This window comes from Astatotilapia calliptera, chromosome 20 (genome assembly GCF_964374335.1).
Source record: "Astatotilapia calliptera chromosome 20, fAstCal68.1, whole genome shotgun sequence".
Lineage (NCBI taxonomy): Eukaryota > Metazoa > Chordata > Actinopteri > Cichliformes > Cichlidae > Astatotilapia > Astatotilapia calliptera.
This window is the reverse complement of record NC_137441.1, coordinates 17,429,444-17,457,124: the sequence shown is the minus strand read 5'-3', so window position 1 is coordinate 17,457,124 and position 27,681 is coordinate 17,429,444. Positions and strand designations below refer to the sequence as shown.

Sequence of the window (27,681 nt, the reverse complement as noted above, 5' to 3'; positions counted from 1 at the left end):
GCATGCTCTGCCACATTTTTTATGTTGCTTAACTTTGTTTTCTGCAGTGCCTTTCAAAGTTTCTATCAGGGAGTACACTTCAGGATGTATAATTTGCTCATTATGAAATTATCAGTATCTTTGGAAACATTTAATACATCGTGATGGTTTAATTGCTGAGTCGTTTTCTGTTGTAGAATTAATATTCATAATAATATTCATACAGAAGTTTTACAAACCCTCACAGTAAAAATGTATGAATTAAATGTTACTGATGGGCTCTTTTCAAAAACATCAGCGTCTGTGTCACACTGATTTTGATCAACTGACTTATTTTATTGTAACCAAACCTATGCTCATATTGTTGTCTTGTTTTTCCTTTAGTGAGGTGGTTTCCTTCCACTTGTAGCAGGACCAGTACATCTGCCAGCTCCAATCAAAGCTCCAGTGACCAGGAAGACCGCAGCATTCGCCAATTCCTGCTGAATTACCGCAAACAGAAAGAACTGGCAGAGGGCATTGGAATAGAGGATGATGACACTGAAGACCGAGGTAATAGGTCTGTCTAAGGGCCAGTGGAATATAAGCTATAGGTTGTAGTGGTGGTTATATTAGATTCAGAGTGTAGAGGAGATGGATCATTGTAATTAAGAGTCATAGAAATCTGAACCTCACTGCTAAACTGGTGGTCTAACTGTACATGTGCTGCCATTGCAGAAGTCCCTCCCACTGAGTGTGAGGATGTGGAAGATATTGGTAGTCCTGATGTGAAAGCAGAGCTTCCCTCCCACCTCAGCATCACTAAGGATGTTAAGGGGCGCTGCATTCATCTGCTGTCTGATCCCAGCCTCAGGCTCTGACTCAAGGTACTGTATCAGTAGTTTTATGTAGAGTCAAATTGTAGGGATGAGTATTGATAAGATTTTCACGATTCCGATTCCATTTTCGATTCTGTTTAACGATTCGATTCTTTATCGATTCTTTTTAAAAAAGGAGAACACTAAGGTCGAATAGCTTTTTTTATATCTTCTCTTTGAACAAGATAGAAATTTAGGAGTAACATGGCCTTACAAACCCAACAGTGAGATCTTAAGAGATCCAGCCTACGGCTCTTCAATGGGTGTCACAGGGTCCCCAGGAAAAAAAATTGTAAATGTAACATAATAAAATAAATATTCTTCTGTAGCAATAACAAAGTGTAACATAAATTATTCTGTAGCAATTACACAAGAATATCCAGTAATGTCCCTGCCTACAATTAAACACATTCACTTACTGAAAATCGGGGCATCTGCTGTGGCAAATGGGTGCAAGCCTTTTACCACAAACTTGGTCACTGCTCGGGGACATTCGTCTATCCTGGCCTGAAAGGAGACGCTACCGGTAGACTGCAGCGACAACTGCCAGCATCTGAGCCAGCCAGACTCTGTCTGTCTCTCTCATCATGGTCACCTAAATGCACAGTAATGGCAGGTTTTGTAATAAGGCAGATCGCGCTAACATAATATGCGCTGTTAGTTGACCTGCCGCATTAATGGGAGAGGACGTGCAAACGTTACCGCTGCTGCTGGGTTGAGATTCACGAGCCCAGAGCGGAATTAAAAACATGACATTCATTTAAGGTTATCGTGTGTTTTTTGAGCAAATGCTTTTGCATATTCGTAGTGTTTCCTCCCTTAAATTAAATATCTACTTTGCAAGTATGTCCAAAACACTAAATCATTGGTTAATGAGAGATATCACAATTTTTGGATGCAATCTATTATCCAAATCAGAGGGTGTCTCAAAGATGGTTTATCGAGTTTACTCATTATACATTACCCCAAAAAGTCTTAAAAAGATTAACTCCATAATCTATCAATTCATTTGGCGCAATAAAACACATTACATTAAAAAAATCACAACTCGTCAAAGATTACCCCAAAGGTGGTATAAAGACAATTGATTTTCAATCAGTGGTTGGAGTATTTAAAATTAACTGGATAAAAGCCTTCCTCTTGAAACGTCTGTGAAGGTTCTCAGTCATCCAGGTCATCGTAGTCAAAGGTGCTTGCAAAGAAAAGCGTCTGCACAAGTAACTTAAAGAAGTCCAGACGCTTTTCTTTGCAAGCTCCTTTGACTTCCTCTTGAAACCTGACTCCATGTGGTTCCATATCCCTAAAAATATTTTCAAAAAGGTGGGATGGTTGGATTTTCTCCTGAAATGTGATTTTGATATATTGAAGTTGCCTGTGAAACTGTCAGAATAATAATAATAATAATAATAATAATGGATTGGATTTATATAGCGCTTTTCAAGGCACCCAAAGCGCTTTACAATGCCACTATTCATTCACTCTCGCATTCACACACTGGTGGAGGCAAGCTACGGTTGTAGCCACAGCTGCCCTGGGGCAGACTGACAGAAGCGAGGCTGCCATATCGCGCAATCGGCCCCTCTGGCCAACACCAGTAGGCGGGAGGGTAAAGTGTCTTGCCCAAGGACACAACGACCAGGACAGAGAGCCCGGGGATCGAACCGGCGACCTATCATAAGCAGGTCTTGTCTTATTGGAAGATGGTTTTTGCCCATAACTTCATGCCACATTGCTCCACCTTGCGGAATAACAGGACCATTACAAGTAATAGGAAGTCATTGTTCATTAAAGAGTGGTATGAAAAAAAAATCATCTTTATAACAGATTTACTTGATGAAAAGGGGCAGTTTCTCCCAGTGGGTGTTTTCAATGCAAAGTTTAACATTCAGTGTTCCCTTAGAGAATATAACAAGGTCTGTAAGGCGATCCCCTTACCTCTGTTAAGTTTGATACAAGGCTATTTATATTACTCTAAGGGACAAATTAGTTTATCTTCTTTACAGGTAAATCAGATTCCTTTAACTAATAAAAAGTGTAATAATAAAATCATAAACAATATATTTAAAAATGAATTATTTCACGATTTTAACAGTAACACAAAATTAAAAGGTAGTAAGGTTAAAATAACGAACAAATATACACACTTTTTAAAATGGCCTATCCCCCCCAAAGTCAAAGAAATGCAATTTAAAATAATTAATGAATATTGTCCAGCAGCTGAAATGCTTAAAAAAGGTTTGGGTTTGAGGTGGAGCCATGTGGATTTTGTTTACAAAATGAAGAAAGTATTGATCATTTGTTTTTTTCCCCCCTGCACAGTAACGACTGACTTCTGGCAGGATTTGGTTGACTGGTTGAGTGTAAGAATAGATGGGATGACCCCACTGACTCTAACACAGGTTTTATACAATAATGGCGATCCGTCTAAGGAACTTGCCATGCTCCACAATATGGTAATAATTATGGGCAAATACCACATTCATAAGTGTAAATGGCAAAACAAAAGACCTTTCCTAAGTGCATTGAAGATTGAATTGAAGTCTTTTTTGTCATCTTTAGAATTACTGAAGGATTCATGTAAAGATGCTGCTTTGATATGTGAAAATGGGACCCAGTTTCTATCCTTTTAATGAATATGTTTCGTTTGGTGTACCAAGTAAGCCGCATGTATGTTAAAGTGTTCACGGAAAGGATATTGTTAAATGTCATAAGAATGGCCTTCACACATATTTATATTGTTTTTTGTTTTTCTGTTAGTCTTCTCCTATCTCTTTTGTTTTCTTACTCGACATTTCAAGATTTTGTTGCACCAATGTTGTCTCCCAATGAGAGATTGTAAATGTGTGCAAAATATAACTAAATTAAACAAAACAAAACAAAACCAAATGACGGCTCACGGAGGGGAGAGTGGGTGGGGCAAGATGGCGGAATAAGCGGTTGTACAATCTGCAGGTCTGATTAGGAAACGTGATTTTGATGTCCTGAAAAGTACCGACAAACAGTTACTCCAAAAGGAAGTCGAAGGCAAGCGAACCCCCCCTGGAAGTTACTTTGAGAGACCCTAAAAAAAAAAATGACGAGTCAAGTGGCCGCGTGACCCGCTGTCCACTTCCTTATCTGATCATGTGATTAACAGAGCTAGCGAACGGAGCAGCTGGACAGACTATTCTTCACTATTTCAGCTTGAAGGTAATGGCAGCTTTATTAGTCCTTTTCTCAATATGAACGCATTGAGACGGCTACCAAAGGCACCGTTTGTCCTTTTTACATGGCTGACAGCACGGAAATGACTTTCTGTTGTTTTTGCAACACAGGGAAAAAGAAACTAGAAATCCTTGGTGAAATTAATAGTTTTTAAACCAAACAGTATACCTTGCTAGTATAGTTAATATTGCTTGTTTTGCATGAGCTAGTTTAAATGTAAGATGACAGTGTTATTGTTGGCTATTGTGGCATAAAGTTATCTCTCTAATAGCCTTTGGTCATCTAATAATAAGTAAGTGGTGTTATTATGGGAAAACTAAAGCCCCTATGGAGAGAGGTTAAATTCAAAAACCTCACAAATGTATGTGGTATGGTAATAAGTTATGATTCACATCAGACAAAGGAATTTTAATTTACACAAAAAATATACACCGATTTCAACAAAAAAGTCCCTTTTTACACACAATTTTTAATGTGTAACTTTACAAATGTGATCATTTTTACTTTCAAAAAGCTTCCTCTGAGTGTAAATGTCTACAGATATTTGACATGATGATGTCACATGTGTGAGGTTTCGAGACACTTTTTGCCTGTGGACTATGTTCTCTATGCTTATCTTTAGCTAGCTTAACAAATGTACATCATGGTAAAAAAATTGTCTTAAAAATATTTTTCAGACTCACCGATTCTTCATGGATTTAATGGACGTTGCATTTATTTTTTCGAACCAAGCTCAATTTTTCCGATGTTTTGCATCCAAATAAACAGATTTGACCAATTAGATCGCTGCCTTTGGCAACAAGCACGCTCATAGCTCAAATCGGGCACCCCCAGCTGCCTCCTCTGGTGACTGGGGCAGATGTTGAGACCTGGCTGTCCTCACCCTGGGCGGCAACCCCCTCCTCTCCTGCTCACCCTGGCCTTACTGATAAAACTGTAGTTAGGAGGGGTCGTCTCGATGAGAACAGCTCCACTGTTACTTTGGTCCAACCAAGTTTCAGTTAAAAACATAAAATCAAGGCTGAGCTCAGTGATTAAATCATTAATTAAAAATGTTTTCCCAGCTAAAGATCTAACCTTTAATAAAGCCAACTTAAGTGTTTTAGAGGTATTATTTGCCCCCCTCGTGTTTGGGAGCAGTCTGTGGCACACAAGGTATGTTTAATATATTTAAAGATCTTTTAGGGTGCAGCTCTCTGTGTTTTGACCAGGCCACATGTCTCCTTCTGTCACCTAAAAGTACAGAAATTTTAAAACCTTCTAGTAAACAGGGTCCCAGCTTCTCCTGGGAAAAGTCACCACTGCCATAATCCTCGCAGCCCGGACCCTCCACACATCACACATCAGACTGCGGAGACAGGGCATGAAGGTGGTAAGGAGGAACTAAGGGGGATGAGGCTGGGCAATGTGACTTCGATTGCTCTGTTGAGGGTGGGGCTCGATGGCAAACCTTTGGCTGCTCTGGTGGGGGGTTTATGGGGGACAAAAAGGGATTGGGACGGGGGTAGATCTGAGCCCAGCATTGACCCGCTCCATCATCTCCTCAGTGAATTTCAGGTGTAGGGAGGGGGAGGAGGGTGATGGCGTGTCAGGGGTTTGGGGGACTGGGGAAGGTCGTGGTCCCTGGTCCTGGTCGTTGGTGTTGTTGAGAGAGTTGGAGGCAAATAGGGACCCCTCTTCTTGCCTCTGATCTCTCTCCTTTCTGAAGCTCTTCGGGGGTGGGGGCAGATGAGGCTCCTCTTCAAGGTTTCTGCTGGGCTTTGTCTGTTCTTGGAGTACTGTTTGTTCCTCTATATGACATGACTCCTCCTATAGGCTAATTGCTATCTGCAACAACAATACGTCGTTCAAGTGGAACAGCGAAGCGCAAGTACGAAAGCTAAGGGGGTTGTCACATGATTCGGAAGGCATTGTGGGCTCAGCCAATCAGAGCCAGCGGATTTCGTTACACGGGCATTTTGCCGTAACACGGGCAAAAATATTGCCGTTCAGTGCCTTCGTAACTTGAATTTTTCGTTAAATGGGGTATTCGTAAGTCGCGGTTCCACTGTAATTTCCCACTGCACATCTGCTGATCTCTCACAGCACACCCAGTGGTTTTCAACATCTGATCTAGACAATACACAATAATCAAGTACACCCAAAGCAACTTTGTGTCAGGGGTGATACGCTCAGTATGGACAGTTGGCATTCCTAATGGAGTGGTTGCAAAAGTAATGCAGTTTCTTGTGATTGAGTCATGCAGTAATGAACCTGTAAGTGTTAGTTCTTTTGTCTGGTTAAGTAGCATGATGGTAAGTGGACTGGTTCTTGTATAGCACTTTTCTACTCTGCGCACTCAAAACACTTCACACAACTTGTCTCAGTCACACAAGTTCTTTCTGTGCTTACTATCTACCATCCACACACATTCATACTCCAAGGATATTTGATGTGCAGACTGAAGCAGCCAGGCATTAAATCACCAACCCTCTGATTAGTAGATGAGCTGAACTACATCCACCCGTGATGTTATGCTGGTATATTGGTAAGATTATGTTTGGGCATTAGTTTAATAGCAGCGACCAACCTCCAAATGGTTTTCAGTCAGGTTGGTTCAAGCAAAAAGAATTCCATTTGGAGAACAGAGTTACCTGCCAAAGCATGAATCTGGTGCAGTGGTTGCAAAGCAGACAGTTTCACTTACAAAGGATATAACTTTCTTTACACTTTTTATTTAATTATGTGGAAGCTGCAACAATTTCTTTTCTCTCTGAAAAATCACTGAGCAGCAAACCCCATGAGAGAATCATGTTTGTTTTTTATAGGTGAATATTCTGTATTTGTTTCCAGCTTTGTCTCTTACATACAGAGATTTATCTGGACTGTGTGTGTGTGTTTCAAAGACACTGACTTCCTCTAATGTTATTTTCAAAAATGTTATTTCAAGTTTCTTGAACGGTTGGTCCATGCAGTCTTTCACAACAGTCATGAGCCCTTCCCCATTTTTGTCCCAAGTCAGCCTCTCAGTGGTACACTTTTTACACCCAGTCATGTACTAAATAATCAGATTTATTTAGGATTTTCCACCTCTTTGTTTTTAAATTGCACCACTTTTACAAGCTTGTGTTGCCCTTGTTTCACTTTTCTGTTATCCCACCTAAAACCTATTCCAACTTCTAAAAAAATGTCAATTACAGTCATATTATTACAGTCACAATATTTTTGCAGATTTAAATACAGACATATTTGCATAATTCTACAGTTTCAGTACCACCTTTACACTTTAAACATATAACTATAAACCAAGAATCCATAAATTTTTTTCACAAACTAATTTTAATGTTCTTTTTGAACAGGAACAATGTCAGTGGTGACGCTTGAAAAGTGTCGAGAGAACATTCGGAAACAGTTGGACAATGTAGTGGACTTCTGGCTCAAATACTCTCTTGACAGAGTACATGGGTACTGCCTTTACACTGGAATATGTTTGTACTGCTATATTGTCCAAATCCTTGTAATGAGTTCTTTTGCTTTCTATTTTAGAGGCTTCTTCACGTGTATTGGAAAGGATGGGAAGATCTATGATGAGCTGAAATATGTCTGGCTGCAGGGTAGACAGGTGAACCTCGACAGTGATTGTAATAATCTGCTGTTACATTAGGTTGTTCAGTGTGAAGATTTTGCTATATATGTGTCTCACAGGTGTGGATGTATTGTCGCTTGTACCGAACCATGGATCGCTTCCACAAGCCTGAAATCCTTGAAGCAGCAACAGTTGGTGAGTGTGAATGTAATGCTTGACTATACAGCTCTGTATCATGAGCATTGTGTTTTTCTCAGAAATGACAGCGTCCAGTCGCTGTTACCGAGAGCAGCACATAATAAAGGTTTCTTGCATCTTTTTTAATATGCATTTACTGTGTATTTATATCACAAACGATAAATGTTAATCATTGACTTGACTGACTTGAAAGGTCTCATATCTTAGCAATCAATTTATTTCTGCTTTTATGAGTTTGTTTTTTTAACATTCTAGGCCAGCGGTCCCCAACCTTTTTGGCACCACGGACCGGTTTATGCCTGACAATATTTTCACGGACCGGCCTTTAAGGTGTCGCGGATAGATACAACAGAAAAAAAGATTTATTCATAACACACGTGAAAAGACCCAGGAAAACCGAGTTAACGGTAAAAACGATAACAAAATAACGCTGCAGACCGATAAAAACCCTGAAAACTATACATTTCACACCTGAGCCTCTACTCTCGCGGCCCGGTACCAAACGACTCATGGACCGGTACTGGTCCGAGGCCCGGGGGTTGGGGACCGCTGTTATAGGCAACAAGGTATAAAGTATGACCTGTGATTAGTGGATGTTACTTCTAACACTGAAGCACCAAGGCCTCTGTTGAACAAAGGGGGGCGTGTCCAAACGAAGCCCATGTTGAAGCCCAAAGATAAGCAAGACCTCGTTTCTCTGAAATGATGCGACTGCCCTGTTATGTGATTGGAGCTGTTTTGTGAACTGGATCTGAGGATCATCACAAGCTTGCAGGGAGATTGTAAGCACATTAAAAAGGTGAAAAATATCGGCAGTTAGGGAGCATTCTGACATGATAGCTCCCAATAATAACCAGTGTTGGTCAAGTTACTTGAAAAAAGTAATCAGTAACTAATTACTGATTACTCCCCCAAAAAAGTAATCCCGTTACTTTACTGATTACTTATTTTCAAAAGTAATTGATTACTTAGTTACTTAGTTACTTAGTTACTTTTTAAAAACACGATTTACAACCTGAAGAGGTGATAAAGTGATAGATCTTTCAGCCCAATTCTACTTTTTCTACATAATCCATCATACAAAATGTAATCAAATGGAAAAGTCTCTTTTTTTAACTTGTTTTATCAGTTTTAATCTTTTAACTTTATGCATCAAGCAAAACATTTAATTATATGCAACATTCTCTGACTTGAATAAATTAGTTTAACATTTAAACCTATTTTCTACACATTCCAGCACATAAAATAAAATATTTTTTGTGTTTTCACTCACTCTTTCAAACAGATGCAAGTAAAACACAGCAGAAAATAAATAAAGTCAAAGACTCAGCGGTCCTTTTGCTCTATTTTCACCTGTAAAGCAGGAGCAGGGTAGGCGGAGGGTTACCCTGGTGCAGGTGTGCTGCGGTCAGTTGAAGAATCCGCGCGAGTGTCTCTGTGAGTTTCCCATCACGTCGTAGCTACTCGGTGCTTGCTCGGAAGTTTAGGGGTTTTTTTCGCTGTAAAAAGAAGTTTTCTTCCCACGCACGATGGACGCTAATGTTTTTGTCACTTTTTATGGAATCAAACTCAAAGTAAGGTCAGTACTTCCACACTTTAAACGCTGCACGCTCATACTCTCTCCCGCACTCGATATATTATCCATTGTTGATCTGCACACAGCTGCTGTCACCAACGTCGCACATGTTTACGTCACTGTCATGAGACATTCTCACAAAAAAAATCACGGTTTTAGTAACGCAGTAACGCAGCGTTCCTACGGGAAAGTAACGGTAATCTAATTACCGATTTTGCAATAGTAATCCCTTACTTTACTCGTTACTTGAAAAAAGTAATCAGATTACAGTAACGCGTTACAAGTAACGCGTTACTGCCCATCTCTGATAATAACAAATTATTATCTTCTCAAATCAGTTTAGAGAAGCTATCTATATAAAGGGTAGCACGATGGTGTGATGGTTAGTCCTGGTCCTGAGTTCGACTTCACCACCTTGCTGGGCCCTTTCTGTGCAGAGATTGCACACTGGCCACCCACTCACCAGCTCTGTAACTTTTAAGGGAGATAAACTTGGCTTTTGGAGGCAGAAACTCTTTCCCCAGCCCAAAGACTTTTTCCATCTTGAACAAACTTATTTCCCTTTTGTTGGGCTTACCCCCACCAGAGCTGCTTCCAAGCTCGCACTTCATACTACTCCTCTTTAATCCTTTTGTTGGTGGAGTGGTGGCCTGAGGATCAGGACCCTGTAACTGCTGCACTCCCTATTCCTTCATCCGGGAAGAAGTGGGGCTCCTGTTTCGGGCACTCAGCCTGTACCTGCCGACGTTGACACCAGCCAGAGCCTGCAGCTCCATCCGCTTTCCTTGCTACACACATCCTTTAGGTCACTTGCTGGGCCACCCGGGGAGTTTCATCTCTGTAAAATCTTAGGTTGAGGTGACTGCTGCTGAGCCAGCCAACTCTGAAACTGAGTTTTACATCGCTAAAGGGGTGATCGTGGCTCAAGAGTTGGCAGTTCGTCTTGTAATCCGAAGGTTGCCGGTTCGAGCCCTGGCTCGGACAGTCTCGGTCATTGTGTCCTTGGGCAAGACACTTCACCTACCGCCTACTGGTGATGGCCAGAGGGGCCGATGGCGCGATATGGCTGCCTCGCTTCTGTCAGTCTGCCCCAGGGCAGCTGTGGCTACAACTGTAGCTTGCCTCCACCAGTGTGTGAATGTGAGAGTGAATGAATAGTGGAATTGTAAAGTGCTTTGAGGGTCTCGAATAGCGCTATATAAATGCAATCCATTATTATTATTATTATTATTATTATTATTATTATTATTATTAAAGCATCTCAATCAGAAATTGAGTTTTAGAGGCTGTTGCACCACCTAGGACCTCACCAAAGATCGTGTGTCTGATAAGGACTGAGCATCTACTCATGGCTGCTAACATCCTTTGTACTTGGACTGGCCAGCTTCATGCCTGCAGTGTGGTCTGAGCTAGGACCTTCTGGAGTCCCAGTTGCCAGGAGAGACTACACAGCCTGCGGTGCCACAGTCTTCAGCCTCAGTTGAGGGCCTTCCACAGACCCAGCATCCAGTGTTGGCTGAGCATCCTGTGTTGCCCTAGGCTCCAGAGTCAGCTATGGGTCCTGCACAGCCTCACCCAGCCTTCAAAGTACTTTGTGAGCCTTCAAAGTACTTTGTGAGCCTTGCACAGCCTAAGCTTTATGATATCCTGCATATCCTGAGAATCCTGAGCTTCCTGCATCTTCTTAGAGTCCTGAGATTTTAGTGAACCCCAAGTCTAGGCATTCTACGATTCAACATTCTACGCTGCCACGGATCCCCAACACTTCAAAGTCTTAAGTGCATGAGGGTCTCAGTCTTCACAGGGGGTCACTTGCTGGGCCTCCTGAGGAGATCCATCTCCTCCATCATCACTAGCCCCCAGACAAATAACTAGCGGTATCCTGTCGCCTACGCCTCCCCCAGCCTTTAGAGAGTTTCCTTCATTACTGGCCTCCAGAGGGTTTCCATGGCCTTTGTCACTGGCCTCCAGCAAAGGCACCAGAGGTACTCTGTACTCTCTGTCGCCAACAGCCTCCAAATGGTTTTCTTCACCTCAGGTGCTGCTGACCTCCAGCCAAACCTCCTGAGGTGCTCCTCCATTGTCACTGGCTGCCTCCTTGGGCACCAGAGTGATTTCATCACTGGTCTCTTGGACATTCAATTCAGTTCAGTTCAATTCAATTTTACTTATATAGCGCAAAATCACCGCAACAACAAGATGTTTAATATTGTAAGGTGAGGACCCTACAATAGTACAGAGAAACCCCTTATGAACAAGCAATTAGGCAGAAGTGTGAAAGAAAAACTCCCTTTTAGGAGCAGAACCGGGCTCAGGAAGGGGCAGTCTTCTGCTGTAACCGGTTGGGGGTGAAGGGAGGAAGACAAGACATAAGACATGCTGTGGAAGAGAGCCAAAGATTAATAATAACTCGTAATTAAATGCAGAGGGGGTGTATAAACAAATGGTGAATAAAAAGGAGTGAGAGAAGGAGAAATGCCCAGTACATCATGAGAAGCCCCCTGCAGCCCAAGTCTATTGCAGAATAAGTAAGGGAGGATTCAGGGTCACCTGATCCAGCCCTAACTATAAGCTTTGTCAAAAAGGAATGCTTTAAGCCTAATCTTAAAAGTAGTGAGGGTATCTGTCTCCCAAATCCAAGCTTGGAGCCTCTTCAACAGATGAGGGGCCTGAAAGCTGAAGGCTCTGCCTCCCATTGTACTTTTTAATATCCTGGGAACCACAAGTAGCCTAGCAGTGTGAGAGCGAAGTGCTCTATTTGGGGTGATATGATGCCATGAGGGTGTAAGTCCGTCTGAGTGATTTCCTTTCTTTTATCTTTTGCTGCTTGTTCTGGGATAAAGCTTTCATTTCTTTATACAAGTTAGTGATGTTGCCACAGTAGAGAATTTCAAAGGAAAAAACTGTCTATCCGGTTGTTCAGTGATGACGCGACGAATCCTACTTCCGGGCCTAAAGTAGTCTGCGTTTAATATGGCTTTTGTGTTGTTAACATGTTTAATGTTTTGTATTTTCTTCTATTTGATCTCAAAAAGCTCCTAAAACACTCAGTGATCACTGTTGACCTTCCTCGGCTTTTATTACCGCTAATCATTTATTTAAGCTCAGTTTTTAAAACCTTAGGATGTAACTACAGCCCAGCCCATGCAGCAGTATATGAAGTTTGGTCCTTTTACAGCATCCTGCCATGCGATTACATTTGTTCCTGACGACCGAGAACACTCACGTTAACTTTTATCGAGTGGGAAAAAAAGTTAGCTTGTTTATATTATGCTAACATAGCTGTGTCGCTAGCGGTCACGTAGCACATCATTATATACCAGCTAGCCCAACTTCAGTAACCCTACAAACGTCACTGCTTTTTAGTTTTCTGTCTTCATTTATGCTGGAAGTGATAGCAGAGCTGTACGTTTTAATTTGTTTCCAAAACCCCGCAGTCAGGACATGCTATATTGTATTTAGATAGAAGCTAGCGAACTAACTCCCTGCTAACTTCTAACTCCGTTAAATGTCATAAATTCCGTTTTCATGGATGCCTGGATCTTAAACTCAATTGTTTCACCTGGTAGAGCAGAACACTGATCATTTTATTAAAGATGAAAGACTTTAGACAGTTTTTCAACTCTCAGTAATGCCATAGTGATCGTTTGATATATGGACCTGCAGCGGAGTTTAGGTCCAGACACGGCTAGTGACGTCAGACTGAACAACCGGATAAATTGTGAAATTAGTCCAGAATAATGTTCCTCAACGTAAAATGGCAAAAATATCTCATCATCTATAGTTCCTTATCAACAAAAGAGTCAGCTAATGTTGAGAAATCTCTGTTCCCGAGTTGAATGTCTGTGATATTTGGACCCTCAGGTGGCACTGCAGTAAAACTAGGCATGATTCTGTCACAGGAATCACTGCATAGGATCGGGAACACTTCCTGATTAAAGTTAAAGATTAAAGTTTAAAGCTCTATAACACAAAGAGGAAGCTACCTTCTTCTCTTGGCCAAAGATTATTTGAAATGGACTGAGGAAAAGTGGAAAACTGTTCATTTCAGATCAGTTGAAATTCTTTTTGGAAAACACATCCTCTGACCTGATGAAGTGAGAGACCATCTGGCTTGTTATTGTCACTATTTGCAGGCTAAGGACTCGAATGCTGACTCAGGAGACAAGCTGTTTAATGAGTTGTAAAAATCCATAAACGTAAATACAAAGTCTAAAGCACAAAGCAACACAAAATACAAAGGGACACAGAGAGAATCACAAAGGGCTAGAAAACTGAGTAAACAGAGCTACAACCCAGATCTAATTCACTAAAATACAGAACCCAAGAAGAGTCAAAATAGAAACTAGAATTAAAGAATATAAAACAAGCTAAACACACTTTATGAAATTCTACAAGAAAATCCACAGATCCCGGGATCATGACAGTGTAGTGTAGCAGATGTATGATGATGCCACTGTTTAGGACTTTGTGAAAGGACAAAATTAAACCGATTCAGCACACTAGCATGAGCATAAATGCACTACAGGTATGTTGGTAAATAAAGGTATGTTGCACATACAGGCAGAAATTTCTCTGTGACTCTACTGATCGTGTGCTTAGAGCTTGTTCCTGTGATGTCATGATTGTCAAACCATTGGTAGTATATTGATATCAGCCAATTCTTCTGCCAGTGGTACATGCCTTACAGGGGCTGTCTTTACATGATGGTTTCTCTTTTTGCTCCTCTTCTTTCTTGGATTTCAGCTGTCTGAGATATTCACTAAGCACATGGTCAGTTGGGGGTCTTTGTGATATACTCTTGGATCTTTGTTGTTACAGTCTGAATAGCAGGCTCAGGGTGCTGGACTTAAAAACCTTCCATGCATGGAAAGGAGTTTTCTTGTCTTGATGTCAGTGTCTTCTGTCTCCTCCGTTGGCCAGCTGATGATCCCAACAGGGTATCTGATGACCGTTACTGCGTAGTTGTTGATAGCCCGGATCTTGTTCTTCCTGTTCAGCTGACTCCTCAGAACACCTTACTCTCTGGATGTATTTGGTGGTTGTGGCTTTCCTAGCGGCTTCTTCATGGGTCCCATTTGCCTGTGGGATTCCAAGGTAGCTATCTTCGATGTCTGCAGTGTTGCCTTCTGGTAGTACAATCCCCCCAGTTCTTTGTTACCATCCAACTACGCATTTCCAATCCTAATAACATTATGATGTCATTGCTGTAGATCACATGTGTCAAAGTCAAGGCCTGCGGGCCACATCCGGCCCAGCGTACATTTATATCCGGCCCGCGAGATAATTTTATATAGATTTATTATTATTGTTATGCATGGCCCGGCGATATGAGGCGCTAATAATATACAAACAACAGATCCCATAATGCAGCGCTGCAGCCTCCTTGCTGAACGCTAGGCTAACTGGGAACATTCCCGCGTCAATCAAGTCAAACTTCTGTTATTGCGCAGCTAGCCGCTCACAATGGTGGAGAGAAAAGTTGATTCTGAAAGCAGAGCCTTTCAGTGCCAGTGGGTGACTGAATATACCGTATTTTCACGACCATAAGGCGCACTGTGCTAAAAGGCGCAGTCTCAGTTATGTGTGCCCTTACTGTATTTAACACACACATAAGGCGCACTGGACCATAGGGCGCATACAAGTACCGTATGCGTATTTAAAAATAAAGCGGGAGCAAACCTGAATTCGGTACCTTACTCACATTTCTATTGCCGGTAATCGTCATCATCAACAACACACAAGCATACAAGTGTGCCTATTTAAAAATAAAGCAGGAGCAAAACAAAGTTTGGTACTCACATTTTTATCATCAATCAAACCCATCGAAGTCCTCATCCTCTGTGTCCGAATTGAACAGCTGCGCTAAATCTCCATCAAACATGCCAGGTTCACTGTCTTCACCGTCAGAGTCACTTTCCGTGCCGTGCGGCTCCTCGGAAATGATGCCGGCTTTTGCGAAAGCTCGAACAACAGTGCCAGCAGACATGTTAGCCCAAGCATCTACAATCCATTGGCAAATTGTGGCGTAACTCGCCCGGCGCTGCCTTCCACTCTTAGTGAAACTGTGGTCTCCACCGGTCATCCATCGCTCCCAGGCCGCTCGCAGCCTTACTTTGAACGGGCGGTTCACACCGATGTCCAGCGGTTGGAGTTCCTTTGTCAGGCCTCCCGGAATGACAGCAAGCTCACAGTTCATTTGCTTCACAAGTTTTTTCACATCGGCTGTGAGATGGGCACGCATAGTCACAGATCAACAGCGATGGTGATGCGTGGAAAAAACCACCTGGTCTCCTTACATACACCTCCCTCAGCCAGTCTTTCATCATTTCCTCATCCATCCAGCCCTTTTCATTTGCCTTAATGATGATTACTGCTGGAAACTTCTCTTTAGGCAAAGTCTTTCGCTTAAAAAAATCACCATAGGCGGCAGTTTCTGTCCATTAGCATGGCAGCCAAGCACAACAGTAAAAGAAGACTTTTCATACCCCGTTGTGCGTATCGCTACCGTGCTGGTCCCCTTCTTCTCCACAGTGTGACTCACCGGGATGTCAAAAGTGAGCGGGACCTCGTCCATGTTTGTGATGTGGCTGGGCTGGATGTTTTTGTCGCCGATGTGTTTGCTGCAGTAGGAGCGGAAGATGGCCAGCTTTTCCTTATAATCCGCTGGAAGTTGCTGCGCTACCGTAGTCCTGGTCCGGATGGAAAAATGGCACCGTTTACTAAAAAGTGAAAGTGAAACTGCTTTTAGCCGAATGGTGACCGTCGAAACGCTTCTCCCGCTCGCGCTTTGCTCGATGATCCACCGCTCGAGTCTTTCCTCCAACTCGAGCCACCTCGCCTTATGTCCGCGGAAACTCAGCTGCGTTTTCTTGACCTGCCGGAGCTTGTTTTCCAGCTTCCTCCATTTGCGAACCATCGATTCGTTAATCTTAAATTCTCTCGCCGCTGCTCGATTTCCATGTTCCTCCGCGTAGCTGATGGCCTTCAGTTTAAACTGTGCTTCGTAAGCGTGTCTCTTTGCCATTTTCAGGGTTGTTAAAACAACGATGTCCTGCATAATGCACATACCTGTTCTTTTATACAGGTATGTGCGATTGTCCCGGTATATACGATCAACGCCCACACTTCACCCTTTAACGTTCTCATGGTGTTCTCTACTACGTCCTCCTTACAACACATAGGGCGCACCGCGCTATAGGGCGCGCCGCACTTTTTGAAGAAAATCTAAGACTTTTAAGTGCGCCTTATGGTCGTGAAAATACGGTAGGTTAAACAGACATTGCTGGTAAACCCGTGTGTCTTATTAGTGGAGCTAATGTGGCTGTAATTAAGGAATTTAATTTAAGACGGCACTACGAGACAAAACATCAGGATTAGCTGAAAAACCTAAATGCATAAACTACAGAAGGTAGAAGAGCTAAAGAAGAATCTGACATTTCAGCAGACGTTTTTCACCAGAGCAAAATCACAAAGTGAAGCTGTTGTGAAAGCAAGTTTTATTGTAGCAGAGGAGAAAGCCAAATCAGCCCGGTGTCGTGCCAAAGTAGGTATCCCCGACAGAATTTGTTTCCCCTGCGTTGGGAGCAAACGTCGGGCTCTTCAAATCACGAACAAACAGTATCCCACATTCTTGATTTTTAGTTCACAAACACTTCTTGTAATGACTAACTACTCCTGACATTTTGGAGATGTTAGCTCTTTATACAGTAAAGTTACAGTGGGATACAAATAATATCAGGCTAACCCTGCCGTAATTTGTTCCCCCTGTCTATCACGGACAAACGGTATCCAACAGTTGTTTGTTTTTAAACCCATTTTGCACAGAGAGGCATTTTTAAAAAAAAAAAAAAGTATTAATAGAAATGTTGAATATTATTACACAGGAAAAAAACAACTACATGTAAAATAGCATCTTTCTTGTAAAACAAAGGGGGGGCCCAGCAAAAAAAGTTTGGGAACCACTGGTCTAACCGATGGTGATTTGCTGCCACCTGCTGCCAGCTTCAGGTGGCACATAGCCCCATTGATGGCTGATCTGGTCCGTGACTCATATCGCTGATTTTCTGCACAATTTCACTCTTGTTGTTTTTGAAGTCTGAGAATAGATGTTCTGAAATCTTAATGAATGATTCTTTTATATTTTCTCTATCAGTGAACAGCTTCCTGTGGGTTCATACCAATGTTCTGTTGTTCTGTCTGAATCATAGGAGGAGCATTCCTGAGAAAGTTTGCTCGTGTGTCCAGTAGCAGCGGTCAGTGGAAATGTGCCTTCTGCCTGACGAGAGATGGTAAAGCGCTCAAAGTTCAGAGAACCATATTCAGTGAGTGTTTCTACATCATGGCTATGGATGAACTGAGCAGGCTAACTGGTGACAAGGATATGCAGGTATATGAAACTGTTAGTGTAATCTTCTTTAGTTATACCATATGTTTGCCACCTCTCTTAGTTGTCTTATCTTAAGCCTATTGACATTTCTGTTCCTAGTTATTATTGATCAGTGCAGTGGAAAGAAGTCTTCCAAAAATTCTATGCGAAAAAAACCCCTTTTATTTAATTACACTAGTATTTGGCATTTTTTTCATGGGTGCCTTTTCTTGTGTTAAAGAAATGCAGTAAAGGATCAAGTAAAAAGTCAAAAAGATCAGGCTCTGAAACATAAAAACCTAAAAAGTAGCTCTTTGAAGGACAATTCTGCTACAAGCTACTATGCAAAGTGAACTCAACCCATGTTGTTGTGATAATAAAACACTATTAGTACATGACAATACAAATGTTATTCAAATCTAAATACAACTTCTAATAAATGTATTTAGTTTTAATCAGTGGAAGAGAATTTTCCAAAACAACTGTTCTGTTGCCTACATTATAGAGGGTGGCATTAACTCCACACACCGATTACCCAAATTTCCTTCTGGGTCAACCTTTGAGATCAATAAAGTTTTATTGAATTGAACTGAATTGAATCTAAACAGGAAAACCAGTGCAGTCAGGGCTTAAAGTGGGATTCAGAGGAATCTCAAAATCAATTGTAGTAGCTCAGTGTAGGAAAAAGAATCACAACTCACCTTGAGGCGACTTATGTTGTGATTTGGCGCTATATAAATAAAATTGAATTGAGTTGAATTTTGTTTTTGAGCTGCAGTAGTTTCTTTGTGTGATCAGCTGACCTGATGCTCTTTGTCAGAATCTTGCAGAATTGAATTCAGCAGACTGTAAGCAGACGTTTCACTAGCTATCTTTGATCTTTATACCAGACCATATACAGCTGCTGTAAAGGTGGAATTTATTGAATTAATTAAGGGGAAATAAACAGACTTTCCGGCAGTAGAAGATTTAATGCCAATAAACATTGTTACAACAAAGAAATAATCTGCCAAACACTAATTTTTTTTTGTGATTGTTAAGTTTAGTTTTCTTCTGACATTCATTCTGATCATACAATTGGCATAAAAAACATGCCCACCTCAGAAGCAGAGTGTTTGAGTTTGAGTTATAGCTATGTTACCATTTCTACAACATTATCTCTCACCCCTCTTATGTGTTTCAGCTGGAAGCTGAGCAGATGATGGAACAGCTAATTTACTGGGTTCAGGTAGACCCTTCAGGCCTGGGCCGGCCCCAACTTCCCGGGGAGGTTCCCATCAACAGTTTGTCAGTTCCCATGATGCTCATGTGCCTGGTGCAACAGTTAACCGAAGGCCGTGGACAGGAAGTTGCTCAGAAGTACAAAGAACTGGGAAACTGGTGTGTAGAGCAGATCCTACAGCACATCCAGGTTTGGACACAGACAACACTCTGCTGCTTTTTCTGTCACAGTTGTATATTTTATCAAGTACCTTCTATTCATAAATACAGTTATTTTTCCTTCTCATCTTCTGCATCTTTTAATGCAGAGAGCTGGCACAGCTATCTTAGAGAACGTGTCAGTGGATGGATCTGAACTGCCGGGTTGCCAGGGCCGACTGCAGAATCCAGGTAAATGCTCCACAGCCTGCTGACCCAGATGGCTATGAGCAAAGTCCGTCCCTGTGGAAACAGATATTACACTCTTGTCCTCTCCTTAGTTGCTCACTTCATCATTTTCCATGTTTTTTTGTCCTTCCCACTAATAACTGGTGCTGACTCAGGCCATGCCTTGGAAGCAGGCTGGTTCTTGATGCTGTACGGTGCACAGTCCGGGGACAAGGAAATACACAGAACTGCCATCAGAAACTTTGTGGAGCTCCCTTATCAGTATGGCTGGGACAAAGAACACGGTGGCCTCTTCTACTTCCTGGATGTGGATGGTCACTGCCCCACACAGGTTAACCTGTCATCTCTACACATGATTATGTTTTTATTAGACACAAAATTCTGTTTCAATTTGCATTCAATAGTAGTTTGCATTCATCACTTTATGATCAGCCATGTTGCTTTTGTGTCTGAGCAGCTAGAGTGGAGCATGAAGCTGTGGTGGCCACACTGTGAGGCTCTCATCGCGTTCCTCATGGCCTACAGTCACACCAGGAAGCCTGAGCTGCTGGAGATATTCTCAGAAGTTTACCAGTACACTTTTAGCCATGTGAGTTGATACGGCACTGGCCACACGGCATAGCAAGAGTACTCTGTGCTTTTGTCATTAAATATTTTGAGTATTTAAAATTTTTGAGAAATAAGTAATTTCCTATTGATATGAAATATCAACGACTACCTGATGTTACAGAGATTAGTTTAAAGACTGGAAGCAGGCAGGAAACAGCAACTTCCTCTTTTTACCTTTAAGGCTCTACGATTTTTTTGTTGAGTAAAGTTTTGGAACAAAACCTAAAAACACACAAAAAGCCATATAGTCCAAACGAAACAGTAAACAGTCTGGGTGGTTGGGCTGACCTAAATGGTGGAGTTGTAGCAGTTCAGGCCATGGAACAAGGCAGTTAAGAGGTTTTTTTTTTCTGGCTCAGGGTGAGCATGAAGAAAATTCTTTTTTACTCACCCTTGAGGTGGTTGCAAAGACCTGGGTTTTGGTTGATCTCAGCAGGGCTGCAGGCTTAGATGAAGATCAGGGTCAGGCGGAGGCCCTACACAGGCTTGAAAGCAGCCTCTGGTAGTAGCGAGGAGTGCCGCCAATTGGAGACCCGCTTCCTTCTCACAAAGGGGCAGAAGTGGTACAAGTGTTGGCAGGCTCCTCTTCTGCTTCAGCTCACAATTCTGACACCATGGAGGTAAGTGAGATGCAGACTGGCTGTGGTGGTAAAGAGGAGATTTGCTGCTGCATTTAAGTAGCAGCTGGGCCGGATAGGAGTAGCTGCAAGAAGTAACAATCGCTGAACCAATGTGAGCAAATAAACCTGAAAGTGAGATTCCTGAGCCGTGTCGGGTCCTTTAGTGTTACAGTCAGCAAATGGATATGTCTTTATAGTCTTTGACAGGAAGAAGTCTTCTGCTTAGATCAAGGCCATACCTCAGAGGAGTCCAGTAAGGTCAAATAGTTTGAAGGATCATCCAAAAAAGAGCGAGGTACGTATGTGAAGACCAGGGAGCACTGGAGCAGAACTCTACAGCACTGACCCAACTCTCCCACGAACAGTTTCAGAGACAGGAGGTGCCATTATGGAACACCACTGTAGTGGAAGTAATGAAATGAATTCAGGGAATAAGCAAAGGATTCTAAATCATTACCAATCGAGGTACTATGACAATCAGCAGTGTTGGGAAGGTTACTTTTAAAATGTATTCCACTACAGATTACAGAATACATGCCCCAAAATGTATTTTGTAATGTATTCCGTTACGTTACTCAATGAGAGTAACGTATTCTGAATACTTTGGATTACTTAATATATTATCAATTTTTTTTACAACTACATGAATGTCCTATTGCTGTGTGATTTATGGTAAATGGCCTGTATTTATATAGCGCTTTACTAGTCCCTAAGGACCCCAAAGCGCTTTACATATCCAGTCATCCACCCATTCACGCACACATTCACACACTGGTGATGGCAGCTACATTGTAGCCACAGCCACCCTGGGGCGCACTGACATTGCTGTGTGATTTATTACTTTTACTGAAGGTTACTCTCCACACCAATACCAACTAGATTTTTAAATCTTAATATAAAATGAGTAACAGTAGGGTGGACATTAGGTAAGGCTGCACTTTTTGCAGCGATCTCGTATAGAAAACTATTCCACATGTATATAAAACAGGTCCGCGGCTCCGAACCGTAAAGGCGTAAAACCATAAAGGGACCTCTGTCTAATACGTTAGGTTCTCTGTCAGGCTCGTAGCCGAAATCTAGCTTTACTTTACTTTGTTGTCTGGGTCAACTTTGCTAGCAAGAGACAGAGGCGTTGAAAGGCTGCTCCAACTGAACTTATTGTTTCGGAGAAAAACACGAACACATTGTACAGTCGAGTCTTAATAGCTTACTTACAACTGGGCTCGTCAGGCACTCTTTTTGACTGAAGTGGTTATTATTATATTTACATGCTTCCATCTCCTGTTTCTGCTCTGTGACAACTCGTACTTTTCCACTCTCTTTTTTTCTCCCTCCCTCGCTCTCAGGAACATAACGGGTATGGCAGTCCATTCTCCCTGCAGCACGGACTACACTGCCCATGAGGCTACGTTCTTTAGGTCTATGTCTGTAACACTCTGCCTATTGCCCTCTTATTAAATAATTTTTGAGAATTTTTTTTCAAAAATATTTCTTCACGTCATTTTGCGGGCCGCAAGTAGAGGTGTCATGGGCCGCAAGATTGAGACACACGCATTAAGAGCCTCTTAATGCGTGTTTTGTTTGGGTTTCCACCGGCGTGGAATTACCCCCCAAAAATAGAGAGAGCATAGTCTAATATATGAAACAGAAAAAGAGCCGTGTAATCCATTTATTTCAACAAAGTAACTGTATTCTGAATACCACCCTTATAAACGGTAACTGTAACGGAATACAATTACTCATATTTTGTATTTTAAATACGTAACGGCAGTACATGTATTCCGTTACTCCCCGACACTGACAATCGGGCAGCAGCTGAACGCTGGATTCTGTCCGTAAGTAAGGCAGGTGATGAAATGAGGAAGAGTAGGCATGAAGAATGGAGAAACTGGAGCCCAACCCCCCCAACCACAGCCTAGCTGGGCGGAGCTTAACTTACTTGAAACAGAGAGTGTTAGAAAATGCAGAAAACAAGATTGACTGGCTATGACGAGGTTATGTTGATGTTGTAGATGGAGAGATATGTATAAATACTGCATAAATGAAGATTACGAGTTATATTAAAAAGAATTTACATTTATAATAATTCAGTTTGCATTTTTTTGTCTATTTCTAAATTGCAGGCTTTAGGATTATTGTGTTTTTTCATTTGACTCCAGTTACTGAAATCCTCACAAATGCCAGGAGTTACACAGGGTCAGATTTACCAGCAGGAAAAGAAAATGTGATTGGACATGAGCAGAAACTCGTCTCACTGTGATAACCATTTCATTTTACTTTAAAGGCTATATGTGTACTCCTGTTTATTTAAAATGACTATCCTGTTTTTCACAAAGTATCAAATTAGCTCATCTTTCGACACTAGTTTCACCACAGCAGACACAAGTCACATTATTATGGAGTCTAGTATGAGTTCACACTGAACTTCTCTTTTCCTTTGTCCTTAAAAAACTGTCCCTCACATCTTTCTCTGACTTTGATGGAAAATTTCATGAAGGAAATATGAAGGGGAATTTATAAAGGACAGTCATGTTTGGAGTTTCATTATTAGATTAGACCAGATTACAATTAATAATTGACCTCGGATCGCCTTGTTATGGAAGGTTTATTAGGAAATATTTGTTTGCATTCAGCATATTCTGATCCAACAAATATTATTCCAAAGTTTTATTTTTAAAATCCATTTTAATTTGACTCCAAGATATTGTTTTCCCTGCTTTCAGTCTTTATGCAATACTAAACTAACCATATCCCAGCTTAAATAGTGCTGAACTATGACTTTTCAAGTGTAAAAGGCTAATTTAAGGCTCTTTGACCGTTGTTGATTATGTCAAAGAGAGAACTTTAAAGAATGTAACGCTGGGTGATCGTGCGTGTTTCTGTTTCCAGTTTCCTGATGCTGAGAATGGTGAGTGGTTTGGCTATTTGACACAAGAAGGGAAAGTAGCACTGGATTTTAAAGGCGGTCCCTTTAAAGGTAAGAGCATAGTTAAGATGTAGCAACAGCAGGAAGTTCTGAAATGAGGGAAATAAATGACAGGAGAATGTAGAGTAACTTGTAAAATGGGCTTTGTATGTTTTAGTTACCTGCACAACACTCCTTGATCTGCACTCAAATTTCAGTGAAGATGTTGAGTGCTGCATATTTTAGGCCCCAGGTTGTAAAAAAAAAAAAAAAAAATGAGGGAGAATGTATAAAGTGGAACACATATTTCTGTAATGTTTAATAATTTGACACGGATGTAATGATGGTGCTGGGCATGTCTATTAATTCTGACTGTCTCTGGGTAAGCTGTGAGATAATAACAGTTATGTGATGGAAGCCAAATTAATTTTTATCAGCATCTGCTTGCAGCCATTACCACATGGCATGACAAACACGAGGAAAAAAAACAAACTGAATTTTGTCCCTAGTAGTTATGGGATCCATCGTTTCTGCTGTGAAATGAGTGGCATTTCTACAGGGTGGGCCATTTATATGGATACACCGTAAAAACATGGGAATGGTTGGTGATATTAAAGTCCTGTTTGTGGCACATTAGTATATGTGAGGGAGCAAACTCAAGATGGGTGGTGACCATGGTGGCCATTTAGAAGTCGGCCATCTTGGATACAACCTTTGTTTTTTTTCCAATAGGAAGAGGGCCATGTGACACATCAAACTTATTGGTAATGTCACAAGAAAAACAATAGTGTGCTTGGTTTCAACGTAACTTTATTCTTTCATGAGTTATTTACAAGTTTCTGACCACTTATAAAATGTGTTCAATGTGCTGCCCATTGTGTTGGATTGTCAATGCAACCCTCTTCTCCCACTCTTCACACACTGATAGCAACACCGCAGGAGAAATGCCAGCACAGGCATCCAGTATCTGTAGTTTCAGGTGCTGCACATCTCGTATCTTCACACCATAGACAATTGCCTTCAGATGACCCCAAAGATAAAAGTCTAAGGGGGTCAGATCGGGAGACCTTGGGGGCCATTCAACTGGCCCACGACGACCAATCCACTTTCCAGGAAACTGTTTATCTAGGAATGCTCGGACCTGGCACCCATAATGTGGTGGTGCACCATCTTGCTGGAAAAACTCAGGGAACGTGCCAGCTTCAGTGCATAAAGAGGGAAACACATCATCATGTAGCAATTTCAAATATCCAGTGGCCTTGAGGTTTCCATTGATGAAGAATGGACCCACTATCGTTGTACCCCATATACCACACCAAACCATCACTTTTGTTGTTCCAACAGTCTTGGAGGGATCCATCCAATGTGGGTTAGTGTCAGACCAATAGCGTTGGTTTTGTTTGTTAACTTCACCATTCACATAAAAGTTTGCCTCATCACTGAACAAAATCTTCTGCGTGAACTGAGGGTCCTGTTCCAATTTTTGTTTTGCCCATTCTGCAAATTCTGTGCACCGATCTGGGTCATCCTCGTTGAGATGCTGCAGTAGCTGGAGTTTGTAAGGGTGCCATTTGTGAGTAGCTAATATCCACCGAAGGGAAGTTCGACTAATGCCACTCTCCAGTGACATGTGGCGAGTGCTACGCTGTGGGCTCTTGCTGAATGAAGCTAGGACAGCCACTGATGTTTCTTCATTAGTGACAGTTTTCTTACGTCTACATTTTGGCAAATCCAACACTGAACCAGTTTCACGAAACTTAGCAAGCAGTTTGCTAACTGTAGCATGGGAGATGGGTGGTCTCGTACGGTGTCTTGCATTGAAATCTGCTGCAATGACCCGGCTACTGCGTTCACCAGATATCAACACAATTTCGAGCCGCTCCTCACGTGTTAACCTCTTCGACATGTCAATGGCTGTGAACAAAGAGAAACTTGTAAATAACTCATGAAAGAATAAAGTTACGTTGAAACCAAGCACACCATTGTTTTGTGTCACATGGCCCTCTTCCTATTGAAAAAACAAAAGTTGTATCCAAGATGGCCGACTTCTAAATGGCCACCATGGTCACCACACATCTTGAGGAGTTTGCCCCCTCATATACTAATGTGCCACAAACAGGACTTCAATATCACCAACCATTCCCATTTTATTACGATGTATCCATATAAATGGCCCACCCTGTACAATGATTTGATTCCAAAGGCAGCACAGTGGAATAGTGGTTCACACTGTGTCCTCACAGCAACAAGGTCCTGAGTTTAATTCCACCATCAGGCCGGGATCTTTCTGTGTGGGCTTTGCATGTTCTCCCCATGTTTGCGTGGGTTCTCTCCAGGTACTCTGACCTCCTCCCACGGTCCAAAAACATGCAGTTAGTGCGACAGACTAGCAACCTGTCCAGGGTGTAACCCGCCTCTCGCACTGCAAACCTGAATTGGATAAGCAGAAGAGAATGGATGGTTTGGTTCCAATGATCTCTTTAGAGGAAAGGATCACTATAAATGAACACAAGGTTGTTCTGAATCATCACCTTGATGCTGCGCTTCTCCATTGCTCCCTGTGAAAGCCATTGCATACAAATTGCATTATTTTCATACTTATCAAACCATTCAGACCTCACCCCAGCTGAATGCTTCGAGAGATACTGGACTAAGATGTTTGGTCTCCACAAATCATCAGATGAAATACCTTGAAAGATTAGTACTAATTCCTCCAACAGAGTTCTAGAAACTTGGAAAATTAATGCCAAGCAGCACTGAAGCTGGCCTAGTAGCACATGGAAACCAAACCAAACAAGTTTTTTTCATTTGTCATCTATCAGCATGAAAGGGTCTTTCTTCTGTGTTTTAGCTGCATCAATTGTTTTAAAATCCCAACAATCATTTTATTGTGAAAAACTTTTCTGTTTTAACATAATGGTAAAGTAGCTGTTTCGTCTGTTCCTCAGGGTTCTTCCACGTGCCTCGTTGCCTGTACATGTGTGAGCGCATTCTGGATGACTTGCTGGAAAACAAGGACTGAAGATTCTGACATGAATGATAAAGGGATTCATGTCAGGGATTGAACTTGTGCATTACTTCGAATCACGAATAATCAAATTATAAAGCAAAATTGTCTGATTCTTTGTGCATTCATCCAGGTTTCAGTTAAAATCTTACCTTTGTAGGGGTTTCTAAAATACCCAATGCTAAGGGTGGGAATAAAAAAAGAACACATTAACCTTGAGATATACATTTCCAATCATTCATTCATTTTTCATTGAAGACCTTCAGCTTTAATTCAATGTTTGAAAGTAAATAAATGGTTCGTTTGACTGAATCTGGGTAGAGTAGTGACCCAGTTCCAATGGCAGCTCGCGCAGGTGATCTGTAATGCTTCAGATCATAAGCGGTTCCTTCCCATCATTCTGGTACAAGTTAATTTTGCTTTCTTCGGTCCAACAATGTTTTTTTCAGTAGCTGTACAGCAGCTATCACCAGTGATGTCACAGTCACAGCAGTGCAGCAACAATACATCACAGGCTCAAGGGGCGTCAGTAAGTTTGCCCTTATTTGCATCAGGAACATTTCAGCTGAATAATTTTGATGAAGATAATTTTTCACCACAGTTGAAGTTTTGCAAAAATGTGGATGAGATTTGTATTTAACTCCCCTGTGCAAAACCTGTGCTTCACACTTGGTATTTACACCTCATAATTTACTGAATTTCCCACAAAGCACTCCACAGATGTACAACAGCTGGTAGTACATCCATCCATCCAATTTTCTTCCTCTCATCCAATCCCAGCGGTCACAGGAGAGGGAGGGTAAGCCTAGGACAGGTCACTAATCTTTCACAGGGCTAAGACATATAGACATATGTTTTTATGCTCATATTTTTACAGAAAATATGGATTTTTAAACTGGAACCTTCAGGCCTTTTAAAATGTTATTTTACTACTGTTCTATGTGATCTATACACTTCCATGTCAGGAAATAAATTGTATACTAAAATAATAAAGCTGCTGATGCAGATGCTTTCATTCAGCTGAGTTATCATTATTACTACTAGTTGAAATGGAATGGAAACAAATGACAGATGATGAGCCAATGTTCCTAGAAAGCGGATATGTTTCTAATTAACAAATAATTATTAGAATCTAACCTTTGTCTGTCTGTTAGCAGTCTAGCATCCACTGTTCATTTTTCGATT

At 41.5% G+C, this 27,681-nt stretch overlaps 1 protein-coding gene and 2 long non-coding RNA genes across 3 annotated transcripts; 2 read left to right on the top strand and 1 right to left on the bottom strand.

Annotated features, from left to right (window-relative positions):
* Positions 1 to 3: 3 nt before the first annotated feature.
* On the bottom strand, positions 4 to 4,945 carry LOC145422724 (uncharacterized). The gene is made up of 2 exons (XR_013904012.1): positions 4,724 to 4,945; positions 4 to 461 (listed from the first exon to the last, which is right to left on the bottom strand). It is a non-coding gene; the product is annotated as an uncharacterized LOC145422724 (long non-coding RNA).
* On the top strand, positions 3,887 to 27,515 carry renbp (renin binding protein). Its single transcript, XM_026153902.2, has 11 exons — positions 3,887 to 4,025; positions 7,379 to 7,484; positions 7,566 to 7,641; positions 7,725 to 7,800; positions 17,590 to 17,768; positions 18,931 to 19,158; positions 19,277 to 19,358; positions 19,511 to 19,686; positions 19,813 to 19,944; positions 23,474 to 23,561; positions 26,438 to 27,515. Exons 2-11 carry the CDS (start codon positions 7,384 to 7,386, stop codon positions 26,509 to 26,511), a joined length of 1,212 nt encoding a protein of 403 aa, XP_026009687.1. The 5' UTR covers positions 3,887 to 4,025; positions 7,379 to 7,383; the 3' UTR covers positions 26,512 to 27,515.
* LOC145422723 (uncharacterized) lies at positions 20,446 to 22,070 on the top strand. Its single transcript, XR_013904011.1, has 3 exons — positions 20,446 to 20,584; positions 20,782 to 20,879; positions 21,931 to 22,070. It is a non-coding gene; the product is annotated as an uncharacterized LOC145422723 (long non-coding RNA).
* Positions 27,516 to 27,681: the final 166 nt, after the last annotated feature.

Excerpts from the sequence above, each read along its gene's own strand:
- renbp (XM_026153902.2), top strand. The coding sequence starts at position 7,384 with ATGTCAGTGGTGACGCTTGAAAAGTGTCGAGAGAACATTCGGAAACAG. Across the intron at positions 17,769-18,930 it reads CTGGTGACAAGGATATGCAG|CTGGAAGCTGAGCAGATGAT; the intron begins GTATATGAAACT and ends TATGTGTTTCAG. Across the intron at positions 19,945-23,473 it reads ACCAGTACACTTTTAGCCAT|TTTCCTGATGCTGAGAATGG; the intron begins GTGAGTTGATAC and ends TTCTGTTTCCAG.